Source organism: Lineus longissimus, chromosome 2, assembly GCF_910592395.1.
Source record: "Lineus longissimus chromosome 2, tnLinLong1.2, whole genome shotgun sequence".
Taxonomy (NCBI): domain Eukaryota; kingdom Metazoa; phylum Nemertea; class Pilidiophora; order Heteronemertea; family Lineidae; genus Lineus; species Lineus longissimus.
Genome location: NC_088309.1, coordinates 19,250,649 through 19,275,708, shown reverse-complemented (window position 1 = coordinate 19,275,708; position 25,060 = coordinate 19,250,649). Strand labels below are relative to the sequence as shown.

Sequence of the window (25,060 nt, the reverse complement as noted above, 5' to 3'; positions counted from 1 at the left end):
AATGCCCTCAAAGACATGGTTATGATGATGGCAGTCTCCATTGGGTGTGCCCCTCGTCAACCTAGGAGACTGGTTGTGACAAAACGCCTGGATGCCTACAGCGCCATCTGTTAACAATGTTTGTAACTGACATCACGGCTACCTGACTGAAGTACCACCACCTTGATGTGACAATTTTGTTGATTTATTTACAATGATTGCTTTGTTTTAGAATGTTCTCGATCATAATTTTGAGATCTGGGAGATTTCTACATCGTGCTTGTAACCAGAAATACGTCTCTGCATTCAGGTACGCGTGTCATTTGCTTTGTAGTGTGTAAACGGAAAGTAAAACAACTCACTTTTTCAGTTTTTGCAGTGAAGACAATTACATGACAGAGCAATGCTTTGCTAATGCATGCATGCATGAATGTACATTACTTTAAACATGTAGATGGTGTACTGTAGTAGCTACTGAAGCACAGGGAGTGCTTATTACAAGAAATTTAAAAAACCACACCTATCATACCCCAACATATGATAGGAGGTGTGGAATTTCTTGTAATGTAATTAGCACTTTTTGCCTCACAAGGCCCTGTGAGTGTGACTGAGCGAACAACAGAGCTATAAGTAGGCCAATGGGCAGTAGGGCAGTAAATCGAGTAATCAAGGGGTAATGTATGTGTGGCCGAGTATGTACCGGGATGCAAAAGACAATTTCGACAAAGTTTGCTTGGTGCTGACCAGTCCTGCGTTTCACCTGGAGTAGCAAAGGGTCACACTCACAGTCACCTAGTTTGAGCAACTTTTATGTTATTTACAGTCCACCATGTCCACTGCTAAGAATTTAGTCACTCAGAGGTCAAGGTCTGACTCTGAAAGCAGTGGAGAGGAGAGGTAAGAACATCAAATCACATCTGCAGGCATGCAGAAAAATGTTTGGGAATAATGTTAAAAATTATATAATACCCCACCCCCCATACAACATGGATCATAGGGAAAAGTTGAAGGAGTGGGCAGGGATTCATGGTGTGTGCCTGCTATGAATTGCTCCAGACCAGGGACACCTTGTTCCAACCACGTATTGAGGTCTCTATGTCAGAAAAACAATTGCCTCCACACATGCAAATTTGCGCGTGCAATGAATTTGCCAGTTGTTGATTTGGTAAACGAAATGGAAAAGTTTTTTGTAATATACAATGTATAAACTGTCAAGTGTAGTCTGATGAAGTGTCTTTCTGGACTTATAAATATTCAGTGATTCATAATAAAATGTTGTTTTTCAGCACAACTTCAGCATGCCGCTTAAAGATTTATACAAGAACCGGTGATAAGGGGACGTCTGCCACCTTTACTGGAGAGAGAAGAAGCAAAGATGATGTGATATTTGACGCCCTCGGCTCGACTGATGAGTTGACGTCTGCGATAGGGTATGAAATGTTTAATGAACCCTGCAATATGGTATGAAATGATGATGTTGATGTTTGATGAGCCCTGCAAGCAGCCCGCTATGTCCTGCCATCATGATCGCATGCAACAAAATTGCTTGTTTGCAGTAGTCATTGCAGGTGCGAGCGACCTGCGATCTAAAATCAAACCCAGTGATTACCCACAGACAAGATATCCTTTTGAGCTCAGGCAAGAGCTGAAATGACGGCTGCCACTGATACTCTCGAGTGCCTCTGGGGAAACCAATACTAGTAACAGTTGCTTAGAAGTGCTTCAGTTGATAGGCTGGTCAGTCGAATGCACTGTACAGAAGGACACCACTACTTTCACAAGCCGAATGAGTAACTTTGAAAGTGTAGGCTGCCGTAAATTTTATAAAGGAGTCAGAATGGGAGCTTTAAATTTTGATCATGGTATTTCTATTTTCAGTTTGGCAAAGGAATTTTGTGTTGAGGCCGGCCATCCATTGGTGGATCGCTTGGAAACAGTAAGTTTAAGGTGCACTGCACTCCTTTCAGGAGATTTTTCTGATGGCTGTCCTAACTTGTGCAGTGGTAAAATGAAATGAGAACTGATTTGAAGAAAAAGGATTTTCAGTAATCTACTCCATTGTCACAAAAGACAGTCCAGCATTATTGTCTTCCTGGATATCAAAAGTCTTTACCTATTTTTCAGGTTCAGTGTGTGCTACAAGATGTCTCTTCCAATGTTGCCACACCAAAGAGTTCCGCCAGGGCAGCTCATATTAGTAAGTTGGTTTCTTAATTTAGCATTTAAAAAAAGTTATGTCACCATGCATAACCCTGATTGTACCTTTGGATGAACCAGTGATATTTTCAAGGAATCACAAGAATATTTTGTTGCTTTATGAGAAATTCTCATTGTTCTATTTTATTTTACAGGAAAGACAACTTTTAGTTCCGAAAATGTGACAGATTTGGAGAACTGGATAGATGAATATACGGAACAGCTTCCTCCCTTGAAAAACTTCATCATTCCCTCCGGGGGCAAAGCGAGTGCCACTCTGCACTTGGCAAGGACCATATGTAGGAGAGCAGAAAGAAAGTATGTTAAATTTAGATATCCCCCAATTTAAAAACAGTGAAAAGTGTCAGTCCACCTATAAATGTTCTTTATCTTATATTCTACCAGGGTGGTACCATTGGTGAGGGATGAGTCTATGGACCCAGAACCTGCCAAGTATCTCAACAGGTAAGACTTTTATCAATGCATGAGCAGGGCAGATTAATACTGAAGAAGAAAACAAAACAATACATTGCCATATTGTTTGAACAGTTTGTCACAAGACGACTTGATTGAAACATTGAACTTATCATTGTTGCACATTGTGGTATTGTTGTCTAAAACTCTGTCATTTTACCCAAAACCTTCGAGGCTTCCTCGGTTTCTGGCCTACATTTTAGCTCCACCCTAGCAATAAGACAACCAATACCTCCAGTTTGGTGTCGACTCCTTGGTTATTTATTCACGATGCCTGTATGAACTTCAATTATGGGTCGGTTATCTTATCTGTATTTTCAGATTGAGCGATTTCTTATTTACGGCTGCGCGCTTCGCTGCAATGACTGAAGGAAAAGAGGAGAAGATTTACAGACGGATCCACCCCGAGGATGCATGATATCGAAAGTGGAGGAGTTCTGATGAAATTATTACTTCAAGGGACAATTCAAACTCTGGCAAATTTTCAATAGTGATGTTGATATGACCATTTTTATAGAGATTGCTTTGGCATGCTGCACTGGATCTTGTAAATAAAATGCTATCATGTTGAGGGTCATAGTCTAGAAATCATTGACTGCAGGGTAAAGGGGAACTCGATGGCTTCACAGCTGTGGTTTACCTGCTGTACCAAATACAATTAGTCTTGAACACTTAACACTAACAGAGATGCCTTTTAGTACAGTGAAAATTATGATGGAATAACTATGGAAGGACTGTTTTGCATAGCTTTTTGCTTGGACAAGAGGCATCTTATAACTGTGATGTTTTGATAATGCTATGATATTGAAATAAAGATTATAGGTTGAATTTTGGACTTCAATATTTTTGATTTAAACCACCCAGGTCGGGTCGCAGCTCTGTTCCGGTTGACTTTGAGTTACACAGTATAAGGACGTGCCGGTGAAAAATGGTTTCATTTGAAGTCATTGTTTGCCTACATGTCCTCCTGCAACTGTCTTCAGAGTGGCAAGGCAGGTGATTGTGATCATGTCAACCCAGCCTAAAGAAGCATCACCATTCCTGTCTTCAGAGTGGCAAGGCTGGTGATTGTGATCATGTCAACCCGGCCTAAAGAAGCATCACCATTCCTGTCTTCAGAGTGGCTAGGCAGGTGATTGTGATCATGTCAACCCGGCCTACAGAAGCATCACCATTCCTGTCTTCAGAGTGGCAAGGCAGGTGATTGTGATCATATCAACCCAGCCTAAAGAAGCATCACCATTCCTGTCTTCAGAGTGGCAAGGCTGGTGATTGTGATCATGTCGACCCGGCCTAAAGAAGCATCACCATTCCTGTCTTCAGAGTGGCAAGGCTGGTGATTGTGATCATGTCAACCCAGCCTAAAGAAGCATCACCATTCCTGTCTTCAGTGTGGCAAGGCAGGTGGTTGTGATCATGTCAACCCTGCCTTAAGAAGCATCACCATTCCTGTCTTCAGTGTGGCAAGGCAGGTGGTTGTGATCATGTCAACCCCGCCTTAAGAAGCATCACCATTCCTGTCTTCAGTGTGGCAAGGCAGGTGGTTGTGATCATGTCAACCCCGCCTTAAGAAGCATCACCATTCCTGTCTTCAGTGTGGCAAGGCAGGTGGTTGTGATCATGTCAACCCCGCCTTAAGAAGCATCACCATTCCTGTCTTCAGTGTGGCAAGGCAGGTGATTGTGATCATGTCAACCCGGCCTACAGAAGCATCACCATTCCTGTCTTCAGAGTGGCTAGGCAGGTGGTTGTGATCATGTCAACCCGGCCTACAGAAGCATCACCATTCCTGTCTTCAGAGTGGCTAGGCAGGTGATTGTGATCATGTCAACCCGGCCTACAGAAGCATCACCATTCCTGTCTTCAGTGTGACAAGGCAGGTGATTGTGATCATGTCAACCCGGCCTACAGAAGCATCACCATTCCTGTCTTCAGTGTGGCAAGGCAGGTGATTGTGATCATGTCAACCCGGCCTATAGAAGCATCACCATTCCTGTCTTCAGAGTGGCTAGGCAGGTGATTGTGATCATATCAACCCAGCCTAAAGAAGCATCACCATTCCTGTCTTCAGAGTGGCAAGGCTGGTGATTGTGATCATATCAACCCAGCCTAAAGAAGCATCACCATTCCTGTCTTCAGTGTGGCAAGGCAGGTGGTTGTGATCATGTCAACCCGGCCTACAGAAGCATCACCATTCCTGTCTTCAGAGTGGCTAGGCAGGTGATTGTGATCATGTCAACCCGGCCTACGGAAGCATCACCATTCCTGTCTTCAGTGTGGCAAGGCTGGTGATTGTGATCATGTCAACCCGGCCTCAAGAAGCCTCACCATTCCTGTCTTCAGTGTGGCAAGGCTGGTGATTGTGATCATGTCAACCCGGCCTACAGAAGCATCACCATTCCTGTCTTCAGTGTGGCAAGGCTGGTGATTGTGATCATTTCAACCCGGCCTAAAGAAGCCTCACCATTCCTGTCTTCAGTGTGGCAAGGCTGGTGATTGTGATCATGTCAACCCAGCCTAAAGAAGCATCACCATTCCTGTCTTCAGTGTGGCAAGGCAGGTGGTTGTGATCATGTCAACCCGGCCTACAGAAGCATCACCATTCCTGTCTTCAGTGTGGCAAGGCAGGTGGTTGTGATCATGTCAACCCGGCCTACAGAAGCATCACCATTCCTGTCTTCAGAGTGGCTAGGCAGGTGGTTGTGATCATGTCAACCGGCCTACAGAAGCATCACCATTCCTGTCTTCAGAGTGGCTAGGCAGGTGATTGTGATCATGTCAACCCGGTCTACAGAAGCATCACCCCTGTCGTCAGAGTGGCTAGGCAGGTGGTTGTGATCATGTCAACCCGGCCTACAGAAGCATCACCATTCCTGTCTTCAGAGTGGCTAGGCAGGTGATTGTGATCATGTCAACCCGGCCTACAGAAGCATCACCATTCCTGTCTTCAGTGTGGCAAGGCTGGTGATTGTGATCATGTCAACCGGCCTACAGAAGCATCACCATTCCTGTCTTCAGAGTGGCTAGGCAGGTTGTTGTGATCATGTCAACCCGGCCTACAGAAGCATCACCATTCCTGTCTTCAGAGTGGCTAGGCAGGTGGTTGTGATCATATCAACCCGGCCTACAGAAGCATCACCATTCCTGTCTTCAGAGTGGCTAGGCAGGTGATTGTGATCATGTCAACCCGGCCTACAGAAGCATCACCATTCCTGTCTTCAGAGTGGCTAGGCAGGTGGTTGTGATCATATCAACCCAGCCTAAAGAAGCATCACCATTCCTGTCTTCAGTGTGGCAAGGCAGGTGATTGTGATCATTTCAACCCGGCCTAAAGACGCCTCATCATTCCTGTCTTCAGAGTGGCAAGGCTGGTGATTGTGATCATGTCAACCCAGCGGAAGGAATCGTCATGACTGCTAACTGTTTTCAGAGTGGCAAGGCAAGTGATTCTGACTATATCAACCCAGCCGAAGGAACAGTCATGATTCCTGAATGGCTTCAGGGTTGCAAGGCAAGTGGTTATGACTACGCCAACCTGGCCTTAGATATCATCATGACTGCTAACTGTCTTCAGAGTGGCAAGGCAAGTGATCGTGATCTTGTCAACCCGGTCGAAGGAACAGTCATGATTCCTAACTGGCTTCAGGGTTGCAAGGCAAGTGGTTGTGACTACGCCAACCTGGCCTTAGAAATCATCATGACTGCTAACTGTCTTCAGAGTGGCAAGGCAACTGATTGCGACCATGTCAACCCGACTGAAGGAACTGCCATGACTGCCGTCTTCTGAGTTGCAAGGCAAGTGATGGTGACTTTGATGCCTATGCAATGTATCTTGTCAGAGGTCTGAAACAGCCGTTGGTTAAAGCTGTCTCCAATGTAACAATGCCGGGTATCAGCCAATGTGCAAATCCATTATGGTCAGATAATTAGATTTTGGTGTCTTCACTTCAGCAATTCAGAGCATTGTGGCATTGCCAAAGGATGACAATACTTAAGGGACAGACATGGGTGATATGAATAAAGACTAGCAAATGCTTTTACTTCAATTTTGTACAGAAATGCCTAGTGTAAATGTACATGGAGTTTTAGATAAAAGCATTTGCTAGTCTTTATTCATATCACCCATGATCTGAAACTGTCTTCAGCATGGCAATACAGGGGATTTTCCATGGAATGACTATTTTCAGTCCCACTTCACTTTGTGTCTGATTGTGCCATTGTACACTTGCAAGCTATAGCCATGACCCCAAACTGTCTAAAGTAGATCTCCAGTAATGTAGAGGCATTGTGACTTTGATCAATGGATGACAAATCACCTTAACAACCTTTAGGATGGCGATCCAGGGGATTGTGCAATTGTCCAAGGGATCACATCAACCCTCTTGCGACAGATCTTGATATTGTACGCTTGCAAGGGAGAGAGAGAGATATGATCCCAAAATGACAAGGAATGACAATACATTGTACTCCAGAAGTTCCACTTTACTTGGTATCAGATTTTGACTTTGTACTACTATCTCTGCTTGGATTAGCCATGACCCCCAACTGTCTTCAAAGGGGCATCTCAAGCTCTGCAAGCTAGGTACAACTATGACCCCGAATTGTCTTCAGGGGCATCTCCAGCACTGCAAGCTAGGTACAACCATGACCCCGAGTTGTCTTCAGGGGCATCTTCAGCACTGCAAGCTAGGTACAACCATGACCCCAAATTGTCTTCAGGGGCATCTCCAGCACTGCAAGCTAGGTACAACCATGACCCGAATTGTCTTCAGGGGCATCTCAAGCTCTGCAAGCTAGGTACAATCATGACCCTGAATTGTCTTCAGGGGCATCTTCAGCACTGCAAGCTAGGCACAACCATGACCCTGAATTGTCTTCAGGGGCATCTTCAGCACTGCAAGCTAGGCACAACCATGACCCCGAATTGTCTTCAGGGTGGTATCTCCAGCTCTGCAAGGAACAACTACGACCCTGAACTGTCCACAGGACGCCTCTCCAGCTATGCAAAGAACAACCATGACCTCAAAACTGTCTTCAGGGTGGCATATCCAGGTCTGTGAGGAACAACCATGACCTTGAGCATGTAACCGAACTACTGTGAAGAATAGGAGAATAGTCCTAGCCATCTTCAGGATGGCAACACAGGGGATTGTGCCAGTTTACAAGGGATTGTGATACTCCACTTTGGTCAAATTATGACACTGCAAGGGACTATAATGATGCAGTGTGCCATATATCCACAATTCATCCATCTATCTTTATCTTCAAGACAGGTATTCTCCAAAACACCTCCAGCATGAGAAAATTGTAGTTTTTAAATTTTCACTGAGTAGAACAACGGCCACAACCTCACACTGTCTTTAGTTTGGCAATGCATGAGATTGAGTCTTTTTCCACAGAATTGTGACTTTGGCTGATTGTTCCTCTGCCAGAAACAGTCAAGGCCCCAAATTGTCTTCAGGTCCCAATTCAAGGTGGCATCACAATGAAAGACTCATACACTTGATCAACATCAAGTTGCCTTGTCTGGGACTCGAACCACAAACCTTTGGATTGCTGGTGAGCACAATGGCCCCTGGCCTTTTCATTTCTTTTAAGTCGCCGTTTTCCTTTGGCTAATAAAAATTTACTAACACATCCACCGAAATTGTTAGATCGTTCAACACAATAAATAGTAAGTCAACAATTTATGTTCTTTACATTTTATTTATTTTATCCTATTGAAAATACACTTTGATAATGTAATGGACAGTAGATACTATACACACAAACAGACTTCTATATAGTATGGACTCTCATGAATGTGCCAACATACTGGATGAATCAGACACTGGTCCAAGACTTTCTGCGATCAAATCTAGTGTAGCCTGGCTGAAGAAGTCGGTACAGTGCTTTCATATTGATGAACAACAGACAAAGACAAGAGTGCAAATTTACAGACAGGCCTCTAACATTCTAACTTTGAGTAGTACATTCAGTTGTTTGTATGCATCATTATTTTTAATATGATATGACAATACATTGTACTTCTTTGAGGACTTTGAGTCAGTGCTGTGGTGGCAGATGTTGGAACAAAGCCTTTGAACATTTGTATCCGATTACACATGCGCATGAATGACCACTGTATTGTCCAAAACCACAACAAAGGGGCTGAAAACATTATGCGTTACACTAGCCTTTTACATTACAAAGCATTATAGTCAGGTATGGTAACCAACGCACATGCATAACCGGATACAAATGGTCAAAATGTGAAGTGAAACTGAACTGCACTTGTACGATAACTGTATACAAAATCTGTAAAATTTTCTGGTTTCTGCGGATCTTGGCATTGATTGGAAATTTTGAAGGAGTATTCGGTCCATTAGTGCTTAATCCATCGGGAGGAATTTTTCATCAATTAAGTTCTTGATATCATATTCAAAAGGTATTCAGAAAATTCATGAAACCATGGTTAAGCACTTGCATTTCAATCATTTTCCCCAAAGCATTTTTCTGTAAAAATAGCAAATGAATAAAATATGATTATATTTGGTCGCATAAAAACACATTTTAAGAAATAATCTTATAAATTATGAATGTGCAAGTAACAAAGACAGTCTTATAATTATTCATGATCATTATTACCGTCATTTGTTTCAACCAATGAAAGATTGATATAAATACTGGCTTATATGCATAATATACAAATCCCCTCAAATGGTCCAAGTGAAAATGTCAATATGAAGGCCCTAAAACAATCATACCACTTGTTCAATGGATTACTGGTCAAAACATGATCATGCGAAACATCCTCTGGTTATGATAGTTAAATGTCCTTGTTGTTAGATTCTGTTTTAACTACAGCCTTCCATAAAACATAATGTAATTTTCATTGATCTATTTTGACTTTTACATAAATTCCATATGTTTTTGATGAACAACCACTAGCATTTTATCCTTAACCAAAACATCAATTTTAATTGAAGAAAACCTTCCAGTACAGGCTTAGAAGTGATTTTTAAAAGTAAAAGCAAGGATGTTTTGACCCTCACTAACCTTGGGACGTTTTGACTTGAGGGCACTTTAGCTGGACTCTGGTCCAATGTACACATATTTGGCAAATCAACTTGAAAATCCACATACATGTAAAACTTATGATTTCCAATAGTGATACTACCAAATGGCTTGCAACTGATTGATTTAAAAGTTGATCAGAACAGAACACCCAGTGTTACAATACAACATAAGGTGAAAGTCAATTCCTACAAATCTCAATTTTTTAGCTCCAGACATCACAGGAGTACCTTCCTTTATTTTGTAATTTCTTGATATAATTTTCCGCTTGCGCCGTCGTTTTTCCGCCACACTCAACCAAAACATCCTGAACGACTTGATGCACATCTTTGGCCATGTTACGAGCATCACTGAAAAAAAAATCAACAAACTTATTTTAGTACTGCCATGAAATGCAGAGTTGAGATCTGAGCACCAACTAGGATAGCTCTATAAACAACATTGGGCTATTGTAACAAAATGTAGGAGAAAACAAAACACTCCGAAGAAAACCTACGCTGTCAGACAGAGTTGCCCTCTCTGTCACTTTAAGACGTGCACTGACCAGGAGTTGAATCCATGACCAACGAGGTGACAGCCTGTCTTACCGCTGCACCACTCTGACAGCCTCGGCAGTACTGCTTGTCCCCTGGGGATCTGAAGAGGGGTGTTGATGTGGCCATGAAAGTGTTAGCACAGCTAATTTTCTTGCTCATACTACCTACCCGCAGACATAGATATGGGCACCCGCCTCAAACAGCTTGTATAATTTCTCCATATCCTTCTTCATCAAGTGTTGTACATAGACCTTTTCCGCCTGATCACGCGAGAAGGCCAGGTTCATTTCACTCAAGGCACCTTCCTCATGGTACTTCTCCAATTCCTCTCGATAAATGAAATCCTCTGCTTTCTTTCGACAGCCAAAGTAGAGCACTGTCTCACCAATTTCTTTGCCTGCAAAGTGGAGAAAAGGCACTGTGAAATGGGTACCTAACAGAGTTAAAACTTCTTCTGCATTCTGAGTGCTTTTCGTCTGCCTTTGTGCAGTGTGATGAAAAAGTCAATCTTTTAGTACGAGTTCATGATAACTTTTTGAACCGTTGCGAAGAATTCATTCCGTGTTTACCAGAAAGTGGTTCGTTTCTCATAAGAGACAAGATGCAGCGCACAAAAATTATTTAAGTAAGCGTTGTTCCCCATTACAAGTCTCATAATTTATTACCACTCACCATCCTTCTTAGCCACAGCTCTCTCCTGAATAAATCCTCTGAAGGGAGCAAGGCCTGTGCCAGGGCCAACCATTATCACAGGGGTGGCAGGCTTGTACGGAAGGCGGAACTGAGACCGCCTTACAAAGATTGGAACCGTGTACTTCTTATCGTTTCCTGGTTGTTTCAACTTGAGCCAACTGGTGGCGACCCCTTTGGCTTGACGGCCGACCCGTGTCTTGTACTCGACTAACACAGCAGTGACGTGAATACTGGTGGGATAAAGCTGAAAGAAGATACATTTGTCTTACAGAGACACCTGTACAGCGAAACCTCCCTTAGCGGACATCTCTCTAATAAGATCACCCTCTCTACTAAAGACACTAATTCTGTACTCTCATTGGTTGTTTCCATTTAATATGACCTCCCTAATCAGGACACTTCTTTCTTAAAGACAGTACTTGTCAGTCCCAGGGGTGTCCCAGAAAGGTGTGGATTGAAACTGATCTGCAGAAGTGGCTTTAGAAATCTTCACCCTTCTTTGTGAGTGACCCTCCCGCAGGAAGTACAGAGCCTTCAGTGATCCTTTTAAAACCATGTTGAAACTTACTTTTGGGGAGGAAGAGATTGAATAATACCGGGCCTGCAACCGAGGTATTAGTTCACATATATGGTCGAGAGGAGGTTTCAATGACGGCAGGTCTTCTAACACCGCTACAATATTCCTACAGTCTTTTACTATCCATTCATTATATAGAGTCTAAAAATAAAAGACGAAAAGTCATTCATTTAAGATGAAAAGTTATTCCGTTAGTCAATTTCATGAGAGACTGGCTCATAGATATTTGGTGATTTCACAGAGAAATGCAGCAGTCGAACAAAATATTACATTGCGCCTAAAACTTCAAAGTCTGAAATATCTAAAAATGCTTACAAAGCCAGACAAATCTTGACCAAGAACAAGCGTGAAATACCACGACAACCTTCCCCAGGCATTTTACAGTCTTCTTTTGCATGAAGTGTCATTTTCTCGTGAAATGAAGTACCGTATAGGACAAGAATCAAATTTGGTGCCTTAAGATAGTTTCACACAACAAAAGCTCACTAAATCTGTCTTCCTCTGAAAATCAACATACCTTTCCTTCTTGCGTCGATGTTGCCATTTTCAGTAGGAATTCTTTGTCCTTCGGGTCATCACAATAGTCGGATAGTTCTTTGAGGACGTGGGTTCTAGGATTGCTTGTGATGTCTAAGTAATGAGAGAGGGCCGTCCTGTACGTGCATGGACACGGGAACGGATGCTTTTTACTCGCTTCCTCTGAAAAACAGAATGCACTTTTCGCATGAATAGAATGGCTGTATGCGTTAGTTGTTTAGTTCTTGTCAAGCTAACATCTCAAATATTATTGTAACAGCACCCATTGTAAACAATGTGAACTTACCTAAGCCACAAGAAAAGAAAATACATGCAAACAATGTTGGTATTTAAGGCTTCATACCTTATAGAGTGATTGGAACTTACTTTGACAAATCCAAGACGCACTGTAAAATACTTAGGATATCCCATGTTCTGGAGAACACTAAGGGAAGATTGAATAGACAACTTACCATCAACATTAGTCAGAGTAAAGACTTCATCTAGATCGACTCCGAGACGCTTCCCGATGTTCTCCACCAACTCCTGGTCATTGATGGGGAAAACTGCAACATGGTCACCCGCTTCATACCTGAAAAGTGAAAACCAAGTGACTTACAAATCCTAAACCTTATTCACGACCATCTTTAAGTAACTGCTCATTTTGACAATGCATCTAAATTACTGTTCAATTCAATAGGAATAGAAAAAGCCACTGTTAGTCTTTTAGCCAAAGAGTTGCAGTAGGGCAGTGCACCCAGCCTTTTCTCAATTTTCTCTTCCTGTTCTGCCTTTGTTCATCACAGCAAATGCATTTCCTTTCAATGTCTCAGGAGCTGCACAGTTCAATTAGGCCCTTACCTTATTTTTGAGCCTGAGATATCGAATTCAATATGCATGCAAGATCTGCCGCCACCCTTGTGTAGTTCCCTGTTGATGACCAATGGGGCGAGGTAGGGATTCTTGGCATCGTAAGGTCTAGAAAAACATCAGATACATTTTGATCACAATTTTATTTCAAGACAACTTGTTTTTTCTTCTTAGCATTCAACGGTAGCATTGAATTGTTCAGTCAGTGGAAATCAGGAATAAGGATGTGGCCTTTAGGTCTTCCTCGTTTCCCCACAGTTTTTTCTCAACATTTTGATCCTTCAGCCAGGTCGTTCTCCGCTGAACAGACCGCAGTCTTTGATGATAAGGTGAACGATACTGTTTTTAAGAGGCTGCTTATTTAAAACTTAATGTACATTTACACTGGGTCTTCCTATAAAAACTGAAGTAAAAGCGTTAACCCTTCTTTATTCATATCACTCAACATTACAGAACACTTACGGTTTCTGTGTCCTGAATGATCCAAGCCGGGCAATCTCGCCGCTAAACACTTTCTCTTTTTGCAAGTCCTCATGGGTAGTCAAGCTATACTGGCGGATATTGATGTCTTCGCCTGTCAATTCCACACCGTATTGTTCACAGACAGCTGGCCAGAATTTCTCGCGCCACGTTACGAAATCCTCTTCAATACTGTGAGTAAAAGATTATGAGGTGAGGCTGATTGAATAGTGCAGAATCTATATTTGGGTGGAGGTCCCCTTTGACAGTGACAGGGAACAGATCAGACAAATATAAGATGTGAGCAACCATAAAAAGAATCGTTAAGATTATTTGATACTACAGTCCCAGTCATAATTGACATCTAATTTGCATAACCTGCACACAACCTTTCACTCTGGTGCCGCATAAGCTGCGTGCAGCTGACACACTGGTAGTGCGAATATCGTTGTGAAGTTTTGGCACATGAATAAATACATGACAATGCTACTGTGTAAAATGCGTAAATAAGCTGTGCGTAGCTCATGCGAAGGATAAATGAGTCATGGTTGGAGCATTCGTGCAACCTGTGCGCAAGGTTATCCCATTGTGCATAACGTACGCAAATTTAGATATGTCAATTGTGACTGGCACTGTGCCAAACTGGGCCCACACTGAATCAAACTTCTTATCAATTATTTACAAAAAAATATCTAAATCATTTTATGATAAGCTTTTTTGTTCTAAGTAAAATAGATCATGGGTTCATCTTTGATAAACTGTATCCCAGTAAAAAGTTATCAGCCCCAAAAACTGCACTATCAATTAAAACTGCACACTTAGTACACCATGACCAGACCCATTAATGTATCAAAGATACTGATAAGAATAAGACAGCTTCAAGTACAGAAGTGATCCAAAGCTCTCCATTAGATAAATGAGAAGATTTACTGATGTTAAGCAAAGGCAACCTTCTTCAACCAGATTGTGAGCAGGCACATGTTCGATTCCTTAAACGGGAGATGATATTGTGCCGAGGTCCAAGGGTAATGATACGGACATACAGGAAAACCTCTCTATTGAGGACACACTGGGAGTGACAAGTGCTGTCCTTAATTGAGAGGTGTCCTATTAAAGAGGACAAATTGAATGGAAACAACCAGACTGGCTCCAAAACTAGTGTCCTTATTAGAGAGGGTGTCCTGAATGGAGAGGTGTTCCCTTAGGGAAGTTCTTCTGTATACTGTTTGTATTGTGACCTTGAGGTCACTTTATCTAACCTTGATTGACAATTTAATTGTATAAGACGTAGAACTGAGATGCCTCGTTACAAGAATGCCCGAAGTTTACCTGGGGCAATCGAAGACAAAGGACGCAGGGGAGCGACTATGAGACAAAATGGCTGACTTACTTTCCGTCATCATCCCCCATTCCACATTCATGGACACGCGTAGCACCAAGTTCTTCTAACCGGGTGTCGACATATTTTCCCATTGCGTTGAAGTGTTCATAAGTTTTATTACCGAGTGCAAAAACCTGAAACGAGCAGAAAGGGAAATAGGTGTAGACATTTTTCGCGCAAGAAGAATCCATGAAAAAGAAAATATCATATCTCACGAAATATAACACTGATTCTGAATTACCTTTTGAGCAACGTTTCTATTATTGTGTTTGGCCATTGGTTTAATAGCATTTAAAAAATCTTTTAGGGACACTGGCCTTTAACAAAATATTTTGTATCCCATCTAGATACATGTATGCATAAGTTTGGAAATTGATAAGGCTTAGAAGGGGTCGAAGGCTAGCTAATTGAAAACACATGCGCTAACAATCTAAATCTTGATCTTGGCTGTATCCCTAGCAATACTAGTTATCATTATTTTTTTACTTTAATTCTCTGCATTATTGTGTTTGCCGAATGAATTTAACTATACGCATTAAACCTTTACTTCAAACATCGGTCTCTTAGCCTGGACATGTACCAGTACAGACCAACATATTGTTATCAAGTGCAAGATTAGCCTTAAAAATATCACTTCAGTAAATCAGGTCATCATTTCAGTCCCCATCAAAAAAATTACTAAATATTGTTTGCTCAATATCTAATCTGACTTTTATGTCAAGTCATAAAGGCAAGTAGATTGGGGTCATCAAAACTAAATTCGATCACCAGGTACTTATTTCAACCATGGGCCACTAATGAACAGTATTGTACATAATTGTGTCAAGAAATAACCAACAGTTTTTTCTCCTAAAATGTATACAGTATGGGCACAGTTTTTGAGTTGACCAACACTGAATCACTCAAGGACAGGCAACAGCTTGTTCTGAGTTACTGTAAGGTCAATAATTAAATTGACGGGCAAGGTATTTTGAACTGAAGTGGTACAACTTAGCTTCAGGCAGATCTCCACCAGATGTTTGATTTCAATGTAGTGTCAGATAGGAGAGACGCTTTTGCCAACATCTGGAACATAATCTAATCTACCTCTCACCTACCCACAGTCTCCCTTTAAAGGCATGAGATGTAGAAAATGAGACTGCCCTTCGTTAAACTTTTCACCCTCATTGCCCTGTATGGACTTATCCAGGCAATGCATTAGAAGAGTCCATTCAAGAATAGAGGGTGTAAAGGTTAACTGATCAGACACGGTTTATTTTTTACTGCCGTATTTCAGCAACCTCGATTTTTGAAGAAGGAATTCAAGAGATATCTTTCACGGATACGAGCCCCTTTCCGGTCAAACGTAACCATAGAATGCCAAATCAACTTACAGCATAATTGAGACCATTTAATTCAGCGTCTCCTCTTTGTAACCAATCGTAGAATTCTTGTGAATTGTCTGTCGGGTCCCCTTCACCGTACGTTGCCATGCAGAAAATGGCCAGGGAATTCTCAACTTCTGAAATTTGTTGAAGCTCTTCCTGAAACAACAAAAGAAACCCAGATAAGTAATTCTCACTAAAATACACACCCGTGAATCAATGTCACATTACTAGCCGACGTGCAATATTCACGCGAAGATTATGATCTGATTTGCGAGAGGGATGTATCTGCTGATATGTGTCCAAAGCACCTCAGGGGAGGCTGTCATATTTCCCAAAACCTTGACTGCCACCTCAATTTTGGCCTACATTGTAGCTCCACACTTGCAGTATTCGGTGAGACATTGAAACCAATACTCCAGTTCGGTATCAAATAAGCGTAATACGACACAAGCCTTGTGTTATCCCCAAAACCCATTACTTCAGAGTAAACATAGCATGACACACTAATGTGGAGCTAGGCCTTCGCAGTGGACGATCACATGGCACCGTGGCCGAGAAAAGACACACAACCAACGTAATCCTCAACTTGATCACGTACCATATCACATTCTTCAGGGTCTGCTACCATACCCTTCATGCCATAGCGGAGGCTTTCTTTAGCCAGTCTCCCTGCATACTCCTCTGCTGTACCTGTCTGAGATCCATAAAATACCACGACATTTTTCCCCTGAAAATGTAGAAATTTGACTATTTTCTTAGAATGGACGTCATAGCCAAATGGCAAGTTCAGAATGGCAATATATCAAGATATAGAGGCTGAACAGACTTCTTAAAGGGAGACTATATGCAGTGCCAAATAGGTCAGATTAAGTTACACAAGGCTGCCAATAGGGGTCTCTCCTATCTCACAGTACATCGCACCATTTGTGCTTGTATAAGAAATGTACTAGTAGTTTACCTGCATATATCAATGTTGGCATATCAATATTACCTCCACTAGAAATGCCATATGGTATCACAATATAGTAATTTCAAGTTCGCATATAAGTGGCATCAAATTATTTCAAATAGTTTTTAAAAACTAAATGGAATATGTAATATGTAGGCTTCACAACCCCCGTGTTCATACACATGAATCCACTTTTTGGAAAAACTAAATGGAATATAGAATATGTAGGCTTCACGACCCCTGTGTTCATACACATGAATCCACTTTTTGGACAATAATGGCATAACCTCCCTATAAAGGACACCTCTACATTACGGACACCAACGCCCAGTCCCATGGGTGTCTGCAATAGAGAGGTCGTGCAGTACTTTAAGTAGTCAGTACAGGTATGCATGGCATCTGCATCAAACTTACCGATGATTTCATTTTACCGACAAAACTTGTGTCGTCCACTTTTCCAACAGTTGGACTGTAATATAAAAGAAAACAAATGGATCAAGTCAATGGTGTTGGTTAGTTGGCATGATAATCCTGAGGGGGGGGTCTCTCTCAATTTCATGCGCAGAGAATCCTCGAGGGGGTTGCACCATCTCCAATGCTACACGATTTACTGGCATGAATTCTGATACTGCATGGAACAAGGACGCTATACACAAGTGGGGTTTACGATTTCCCCCCCCCCCCAAATCAAATATTCCACAAGAAACAAGAAGCGAGGTTATGATGGTACATGGGTACATGTAAATTGACCTAACTTTACTTATGAATATGATGTCATTGGTGACTCCCACATCTCAATTCAACTCTGACTTACGAAAATAAAGTATCACAATGAGCACCTATTTCATAACCCACGTATTGTGTATTGACTTTTGCAAAATCAGAAAAGAGTTTTGAAGAAATGAATGAAATACACTTAACAAAAGGTCACCACGGTACATCTTGTACTTACACAACTGTCAATTTCTTTATAGTTTGTACTTGATCTTTCTTTTTCCTGAGGAAAAACCAATAAATTGCCACAGCTGCGAGTAAACCCAAGATGATAAGGTCAACTGCACCGAATAGCGGCTCCTCAGTCGGAGGAGGTGCGGCCTTGGAATCATCGTCTGCCTCTAAGATGATCATGGCGAGGGATTAACTGAAATGAGAAAGCAGTGAAATGTCATCAAGGAGAAATAAGATACATTCCGCTTGACCACCTACATGTAACTCTAAATAGTAGACCGATATTTCACGAGTGTCATAGGATAAGCTCTCATCTGCCCCACCTTGACTCTGGCACACTGACAACATAACCAAAATTTCGCATCCACTCCAGGGAAAAGACACTTATTGCACCGGAGAATCAGATACGAAATGGCTTTTTGTCAGAGCAGAAGTCAGTCAAGAGTGTATCTCTCAGCAAGGGTGGTACTTGGAAGAAATGGCTAGGCAAACTATGACAACAAGATGATATGTCTATGTCAGAATCTGCCCTAAAGGTAAAAGATACACAACTGAAAAAGGATAATTTTCCACCCAGTCAGCGCTTATGTGAAAGAGTGCTAATTTGTGGAGAAAACACTGTCAGATGACTGTGTTTCTCAAGAAAAACCTTTTTTCACGAATTCTGAAGACGTCCATTTATGTGATAAATGTCACTCCTAGTCCTAGTCCTACAGTACTCTCACACGTTAAATCAGTGACATTAGTCAGAGCGAGGATACACTGTTTCGGTTTAAATCCGGTTTCTGAAAGTTGCCACATTCTCGGAATGGAAAGCATTACACAATTACACAATGAGTAAGAATTTGTTGATCTGCATGATAAAGAGGGAGACAATACCTGCATACAAAAATAGCAGCATCCATTGAAGAGTTAAAAATATGTGCAGGGGAACTAAACTAAACTTGAAATTGTTCGGTGTATCAAAATTGGGGCAGCTTCAATCAGGAAGACACCAATTTAGGGCAACTTGTTTGTCCTGCCTGTCCTACTGACACATCTATCTCACAGTATATCTTGAGGCAACTGATTATTGCTGAATCACCCCCTAACCCTAACAGTAACTGCACTAGCCACCTGAAGACTACCAATTTGAACCCCCCATGTAGCTCATGCATAGTCCCCCTTGAAAAGAGTGAGGCCATCAATGGAACTGACTTGCCAAAGTGGTTCATATGGGTATGCTTTAAGGAACTGTACACAGTGCCGCCTGTTCCCATATTTTCATATCATATGGGTAATAAACCCACAATTTCGGGATAAAGTGTCTGACACCTTCTTCACTAGACTACACCTCATATCGTCAACGATACCGACAATCACATCACGCAAGAGCCAGCCTTTTAGGACTCCACTAGATTTACGATAGAACCTCTCTACTAAGGACACTCTAATCAGGACTGAAAATGCTGTCGTCAATTGAGAGGTGCCCTGATAATTCAATTGAAATGACCAATCTTGGACCAAAATTAAAGTCCTAAAAAATGATGCCCTTAATAGAGAAGTGTTTGCTAAGGGAGGTTCCACTCTAATCGATATTGCCTGTCGGCGTTTATGGGTTCCCAAGCTATCGTCTCAGTTCTTACCAAGAATTGTGCACTCACCGATTGTTGTTCACCGAGTAAATGGTTTGTGGCGGTCATGACTAGAATTCATGATAATCCTTAACACTGTGAGCATTGGATAATGCCAACAAAAACATGGCTTGGTAAGGCATGTAAGGTGTCGGCCTATAAGACATGCAATACAGATCATAGAGAAGGAATGGTATCATAGATGGAATCTGTTTTGGTATCATATTCATAGATTAGTATCATAGATTGGTTGAATCTAAAATACGTTTAGGCCCAATGACGTTTTTGATATCATAAATTGTTCAAAACAAAGGCTTTTTGACTGACACATCACATATATATACAGATGTATAGGTCACTCAACAAAGCAATGCTGACCCAGTAACTGACAGGTCATTAAATAGACTAACAATAATGCATTATATCAAGTGATTGCCATACATCCGATACATTAGATTATTTGCAATCTGGTGCAAGAACTCGAGAATCCAAATGACGGTCATTTTGAGAAAATCAAAATTTTAGATTAATATTTTGTGCACTTACTGGGTCACACAATTGACGACAATAACTTTGTTCTCATGTCACATGTGTCATTGATTTTAAAAAATCATGGTGAAAATCACACTCTTTCGAGCAATGCTTTTTATTTGAGTTGATAGAAGGCAGTCAGACAGACAAAATTGCAGCAGCAACTCAATTTTGCCGAATATGTGGCTTACCGGGTTCTTGCTGGCAGACGTCTTCAATCATTTAGGGAAAGTAACAATGATTATATTCTAGACTAGTTACTTACATTATTCTTTTATTGTAGCGCTAAGCTCTGAGTCCAGTTGATTTGTACACTGAGGAGAGGACACAACAAGCAGTTCTCACCAAGCTAGGTATAAGAGTCCCATTGGCATTGCACAAGATAACAGTCCATATTATCAGAAAGAGTAGTCCATGACATCATATGAGAAATTATCAAGTAGCACATGGTGTCATACTGCCAGTTTTACGCATGAAGTCATGACTGGTGTCATCAGCACTTCAGGTGGTTAGTGCAACAGTTCAAAAAGTAGGACGATCATACAATTGACTAATTGGTGTTTCCATGACATATATCAGGTCATTAAAGTAGGCCTATCGGTATGTATGCTTGTGCTAGGCCAATAAGAATACAGTAGAACATCTCTATTGAAGACATCCTTGGGACTGACAAGTGCTGTTTTTAATGAAGAGGTGTCAGGAGGAAGAATCCAGTGCCTCATCTCAGTCTTACGACACGGAAGCGAAGACACTCTTGAAACAGGCCCACAAAAACACTAGGCAAGAGAGAAGACGTTTAAGAAGGGGCTTTAGAAGCAACAACACCCTTGAATGAAGTAACCCACACGCTTAGCTCCGAATCTGAGGCCCATGGTCGCCAAGGGTCACTTCGTCAGCCCTGCCTCGGATGGTGCAAGATGAGGTCATCGAGGAGCCAGTACCAAAAACAATGCTGTGGCGTCGACCAAGCGCCAAGTTAATTGAATTCACTTTTTGTAGGGAATACAAACCACAGTAAGTGCAGTCTGTACAGGCATGCATACATGTAAATGTACTATGGACAATGCATTGTAAAGGGGATTTCCCCATTGATTATATATCAAACCACAAAACAAACTGCTGCATACGTAAAATCAAACAAAAGAATTTTCATCACAACAAGTCAATAACTGAAAGAGTATAATAATCAATGAGGAGAAATTGGTTTTATTGTGATACTCACTTTGAAAAGGTACGTTTAATCAACTTTTGGTTATGATTTCAAAACATGAAAGGTTACAAAATCTGAGGGGATTCCTCCAGCATTGCTTGATAATGACGTCATTGTAGATTGCGTAACAATATCAATTTACTGATTACATCATAAGCAACATCTCAAGCAATCACACAATAAACAATTATTAATTCGTTTTGAAGAGAATTGGGGGAAGCTGAGGATACTTTGTAGTAATTTATTTTAGTTAATTTAATTGATTGTTAGACTCACATAATGCATCAGGTACAGCGGAGTCGGTAAACTAAAATCGCTCAATAGTGACCCCGTATTCAGGAATTCTAAGTCACTATAGATAGTAAATCATCACGCCAATAAGATTCCGAAAAATGCAATTGTATATCAATAAGAGCTAAACTTTGAATCAGAAATTTTGCTGAAAATATCGATTAGTTGAGTCTGCAGCTAGAAATTCGTGCAGCGCTACTTAAAGTACCATCAATTTTTCATGATTTTGTAGCCACAAATCTCCAAATTTTGGCTGTTATATTACTCGTTAGTTCACATCCTCTCCATCTTTGTCTATGTTCAGTGTAATGTTTACTGTGTGTGGTGTGAAGAAGTTAATTTTGTTTGACCATAGGCTCTGTATACAGAAAGTGTTGTGCAAAAAAGTACATGTATGTATTGTATGTAGCCTATGCTGTATGCGCTATGCATTGTATGTATGTTATGTATACAACCACTATACTATACACTACCCTGCTGTGTTCAGGTGTGTGCAAAGCGTTTGACATCTTTTATTGGTTATCCGCTTAAACAATATCCATTGGCGTTGCTGATCAGTGTGCGCCATTGTGAGGCAGCCGGCGTGTGCGACACAGGCTAGGCTAGGTTGTGCGAGGCAGTTCCTTGACCTTGCAGCTTGTTTGTTGTCGTGAAAAATGTGCTTAGCTGACCATGAAAGGTGCTTATTCAATAGCACTATGAGCAGACATTCTCTACTGTTTAGTTCTTTCCTTTCAGTGACGTGATTCAAGAAGATGATGAGAAATGTGGCGGTGGTGGCTCGCCAGGCATACACTTGCCTGTGCAAGCCATCATATTGTCATTCCCATCGTGTGTGCAGTAAGTTAATCTCAAGTGACTTGGAAACTATGCAAGAGCATCTTACCTCGAGTCCAGTTCCCAGATGCCGTAATAACTGGTATTCCCTTGCAGAGACTATGGTCTCGGAGCCTTGCGTGTTAAGATGTCCAAGCCAAGTTTGTCTGAATAATAAATCAATCAAAGCGGTTGCAGTTTTAATTTCATTTAATGGTGAATTTCCTTTCCGAATGGATGCAAGTTTTAAAAAGTTATGTTGTGAACTTTATTTTGTTCTCCCATGTTTTATGGGAAGCACCTTATAGCTTATAAAGTGAAGCTAAGGACAGTTACAAAGTTATCCTCCCTTAAACTTCAAAGAAAAAAGGCTAGGAAATATTAATTATGTTATGGAATTTTCAAATGTATATGAGGTGAGTATATTTCTAATGCATAATATAGTACAAGGGTACTAATCTTAATTGCAGATGCAACATTGTATCAAGCTAGACAAATTCATAAAACATCAGTGATGTCTGTCCTAGACAAAGATGTGGACAAGAGAGCTGTGACTAGTGCATCGCTTAAAACGGTCAAAGAGGAAACGCCTTCTGAGGAGGTTGAAATCAAGCTGGAAGGCATGATGGCGTAAGTTAAAGAGTCTGTTGCATTTGGAAAGCTTTCGAAATACAGTTAGCCTGTTAGACACCATCAAGGTAAATCACAACTATTGTGTCTCTAACAGCAGGGCACTGCGTCAACGACTTCACCCCATCATGTTATTGAAAGTTGTTTCTTTTAATCAGACTACTCAATGTACATAAATTGTAAGTCTGCTCCTACTCTTTTTCCAGGTCGGGTATACCATTTCCCTCACTGGAGACCCATTCCATGGTCATCGATGGCACACGCTACGATGAGCTGCCAATTGTTCATATTCAGGCTACTCGGAACAACACCATCGTGGCCTTGACAGACTTTAAAGGTGACATCATCACCTCATCGTCTGCAGTAAGTTATATAAACTTAATCTTGAGCACTGTTTTTAGGGCGACTGATTCTGGCCCAAATTCCTGTCTTCAGTGACACCTGTGGTGCTGTTTGTAATATAGCTGTGAGTTAATTTTTGTGAAGCATTCTAGACAGTCAGTCTGTTTTCGGTAATGAAGTTTGCTGTCCTAGATACTAAGAGAGTTCCACCACAGAGTTCCAACTTTTTGTGGTAAGGGTGGTGTCCTTTGGCCAGTATTCCTCTCCGTTCTTTATAAGGAGGCAGGTCAGCAGCAGAAATGCTACAAATACTACAGTCATTCAGATTGTTATAATTCTAACATTCATGGTCTCTTTCCAGGGTGCTGAAGGATTCAGAAATGCTAGGAAGGGTACGAATATAGCAGGACAAGCTGTTGGTTTAACTATAGGAAAGGTTAGTTTAAATGTTTTGTATTTGTCCAGTTGACCAGTTGTCTTTTGTTGACATCAGCAAACGTTTTCTTGGTGAGGCATGCATGTTGGAATCATTAAACTCATGATGGATAACCTTTGATTCCTCAAATAACTGAGACAAGTTGCTCGACTTGTGTCTAATAGGGGGCTAATTCCATGACGTCAGACAGGGGAGAAATCCAAATGGCACCAGCACAGGCTGAATCCCTGTGGCAAAGAAACATGGCGGTCGGCCTGGGAGGCATGTTTTAGGTTATTTCAGTACAGATTTATAATATTTCTTGTATATTTCAGCGAGCAGTTGAAAGAGGGTTAAAGTTTTTACGTGTTGCTGCCAGGGAATACGGCCCTGGAAGACTGGTATGTAAAAATAATCTCTTTTCCATACACATTGCACCCAATTAAACTCTGGCACTTCAGAACAATACTGAGGAAGAATAACTTTGGTACTTGACATTGCCAGAAGTTATCTGAGTCAAGGCAGTGGTATTGTGTCGGCGCTAATTAGCCAGTTGAGTATCAGTATTCAGAAACACCTATAGCCAGATTTCTGTCAGCATGTTTGGTTCCAATGCCACTGATACATTCCAAACAAATCATGCAAAATAAATTGGTTTATTGATTAATCAAACTACCTTTTCACAGTTTCTTATCATTGGTTTTCAGCCAGCTATCAAAGGACTCCAGATGAGTGGACTTCAGATCGTTTCAATAACAGACTCCACAAGAGCACCATTTAACACTGGCCGTCCAAGGAAACAAAAACGATTATAAAGACAATTTAGGAATTATTATTATTTTGTGCTGTTTGTTTTGTGATTAATATAGGATGATATTCTCTGTTACGAAGTGAATACCATTTGAAAACTGCGAACTATTCCTTCAATTTTTGGATTTAACCATAGAGTCGGAGCCAAATTATTTGAACTTGAGAGATGCCCTTATTAACTAAATAAACATCGACATTACAACCCTTTGAGAAATTGTGGTTTACTTGTAAGTTGAAGATTGAAATCTTCACTGCTTATTTGTATAAATAAACTGATTTCTACGATACTGAGTGTGTTTCGTTTTTCTTATGTTTTCTGAGGAGTCATCAACTGATTTAGTATTATTTTAGCTCTTTCCCAGTTGTTCTCAAAGGGATAAAGAGGCACAACCTGTGGGTTG

The 25,060-nt window shown here is 41.2% G+C and overlaps 3 protein-coding genes across 8 annotated transcripts; 2 read left to right on the top strand and 1 right to left on the bottom strand.

The window, feature by feature from the left end:
* The first annotated feature begins 141 nt into the window (after positions 1-141).
* Positions 142-3,477, top strand: LOC135483726 (corrinoid adenosyltransferase MMAB-like). Of its 2 annotated transcripts, XM_064764734.1 has the most exons (8): positions 159-289; positions 803-876; positions 1,266-1,409; positions 1,858-1,915; positions 2,104-2,176; positions 2,331-2,493; positions 2,581-2,640; positions 2,971-3,477. In XM_064764734.1, exons 2-8 carry the CDS (start codon positions 809-811, stop codon positions 3,065-3,067), a joined length of 663 nt encoding a protein of 220 aa, XP_064620804.1. In that variant the 5' UTR covers positions 159-289; positions 803-808; the 3' UTR covers positions 3,068-3,477. The 2 variants fall into 2 exon arrangements, with proteins under 2 accessions (XP_064620802.1, XP_064620804.1); XM_064764732.1 differs by lacking the exon at positions 803-876 and having other exon boundaries at positions 142-289.
* A 4,868-nt stretch (positions 3,478-8,345) lies between these two features.
* Positions 8,346-21,578, bottom strand: LOC135482733 (NADPH--cytochrome P450 reductase-like). Of its 4 annotated transcripts, none has more exons than XM_064763050.1 (14): positions 21,368-21,578; positions 18,006-18,194; positions 17,468-17,522; positions 16,703-16,831; positions 16,111-16,260; positions 14,747-14,871; positions 13,360-13,548; positions 12,889-13,005; positions 12,501-12,619; positions 12,029-12,210; positions 11,503-11,652; positions 10,914-11,178; positions 10,410-10,638; positions 8,346-10,055 (listed from the first exon to the last, which is right to left on the bottom strand). In XM_064763050.1, exons 2-14 carry the CDS (start codon positions 18,179-18,181, stop codon positions 9,911-9,913), a joined length of 2,031 nt encoding a protein of 676 aa, XP_064619120.1. In that variant the 5' UTR covers positions 18,182-18,194; positions 21,368-21,578; the 3' UTR covers positions 8,346-9,910. The 4 variants fall into 4 exon arrangements, with proteins under 4 accessions (XP_064619120.1, XP_064619119.1, XP_064619123.1 ...); XM_064763049.1 differs by lacking the exon at positions 21,368-21,578 and adding an exon at positions 20,411-20,670; XM_064763053.1 differs by lacking the exon at positions 21,368-21,578 and adding an exon at positions 20,491-20,670.
* On the top strand, positions 20,813-24,944 carry LOC135482734 (uncharacterized). 2 transcript variants are annotated; one of them, XM_064763055.1, is made up of 8 exons: positions 20,813-20,871; positions 20,959-21,159; positions 22,385-22,486; positions 22,933-23,092; positions 23,299-23,455; positions 23,796-23,870; positions 24,185-24,250; positions 24,557-24,944. In XM_064763055.1, the coding sequence occupies exons 3-8, from the start codon at positions 22,402-22,404 to the stop codon at positions 24,662-24,664; spliced, it is 651 nt and encodes a 216-aa protein (XP_064619125.1). In that variant the 5' UTR covers positions 20,813-20,871; positions 20,959-21,159; positions 22,385-22,401; the 3' UTR covers positions 24,665-24,944. The 2 variants fall into 2 exon arrangements, with proteins under 2 accessions (XP_064619125.1, XP_064619124.1); XM_064763054.1 differs by lacking the exons at positions 20,813-20,871; positions 20,959-21,159 and adding an exon at positions 21,824-21,913.
* Positions 24,945-25,060: the final 116 nt, after the last annotated feature.

Excerpts from the sequence above, each read along its gene's own strand:
- LOC135482733 (XM_064763050.1), bottom strand. The coding sequence starts at position 18,181 with ATGATCATCTTAGAGGCAGACGATGATTCCAAGGCCGCACCTCCTCCG. Across the intron at positions 13,549-14,746 it reads ATGGGGGATGATGACGGAAA|TATTGAAGAGGATTTCGTAA; the intron begins GTAAGTCAGCCA and ends TTTTACTCACAG. Across the intron at positions 10,639-10,913 it reads AGCTGTGGCTAAGAAGGATG|GCAAAGAAATTGGTGAGACA; the intron begins GTGAGTGGTAAT and ends TCCACTTTGCAG.
- LOC135482734 (XM_064763055.1), top strand. The coding sequence starts at position 22,402 with ATGATGAGAAATGTGGCGGTGGTGGCTCGCCAGGCATACACTTGCCTG. Across the intron at positions 23,093-23,298 it reads AAGCTGGAAGGCATGATGGC|GTCGGGTATACCATTTCCCT; the intron begins GTAAGTTAAAGA and ends CTCTTTTTCCAG. Across the intron at positions 24,251-24,556 it reads AATACGGCCCTGGAAGACTG|CCAGCTATCAAAGGACTCCA; the intron begins GTATGTAAAAAT and ends ATTGGTTTTCAG.
- LOC135483726 (XM_064764732.1), top strand. The coding sequence starts at position 213 with ATGTTCTCGATCATAATTTTGAGATCTGGGAGATTTCTACATCGTGCT. Across the intron at positions 1,410-1,857 it reads GAGTTGACGTCTGCGATAGG|TTTGGCAAAGGAATTTTGTG; the intron begins GTATGAAATGTT and ends TTCTATTTTCAG. Across the intron at positions 2,641-2,970 it reads CCTGCCAAGTATCTCAACAG|ATTGAGCGATTTCTTATTTA; the intron begins GTAAGACTTTTA and ends CTGTATTTTCAG.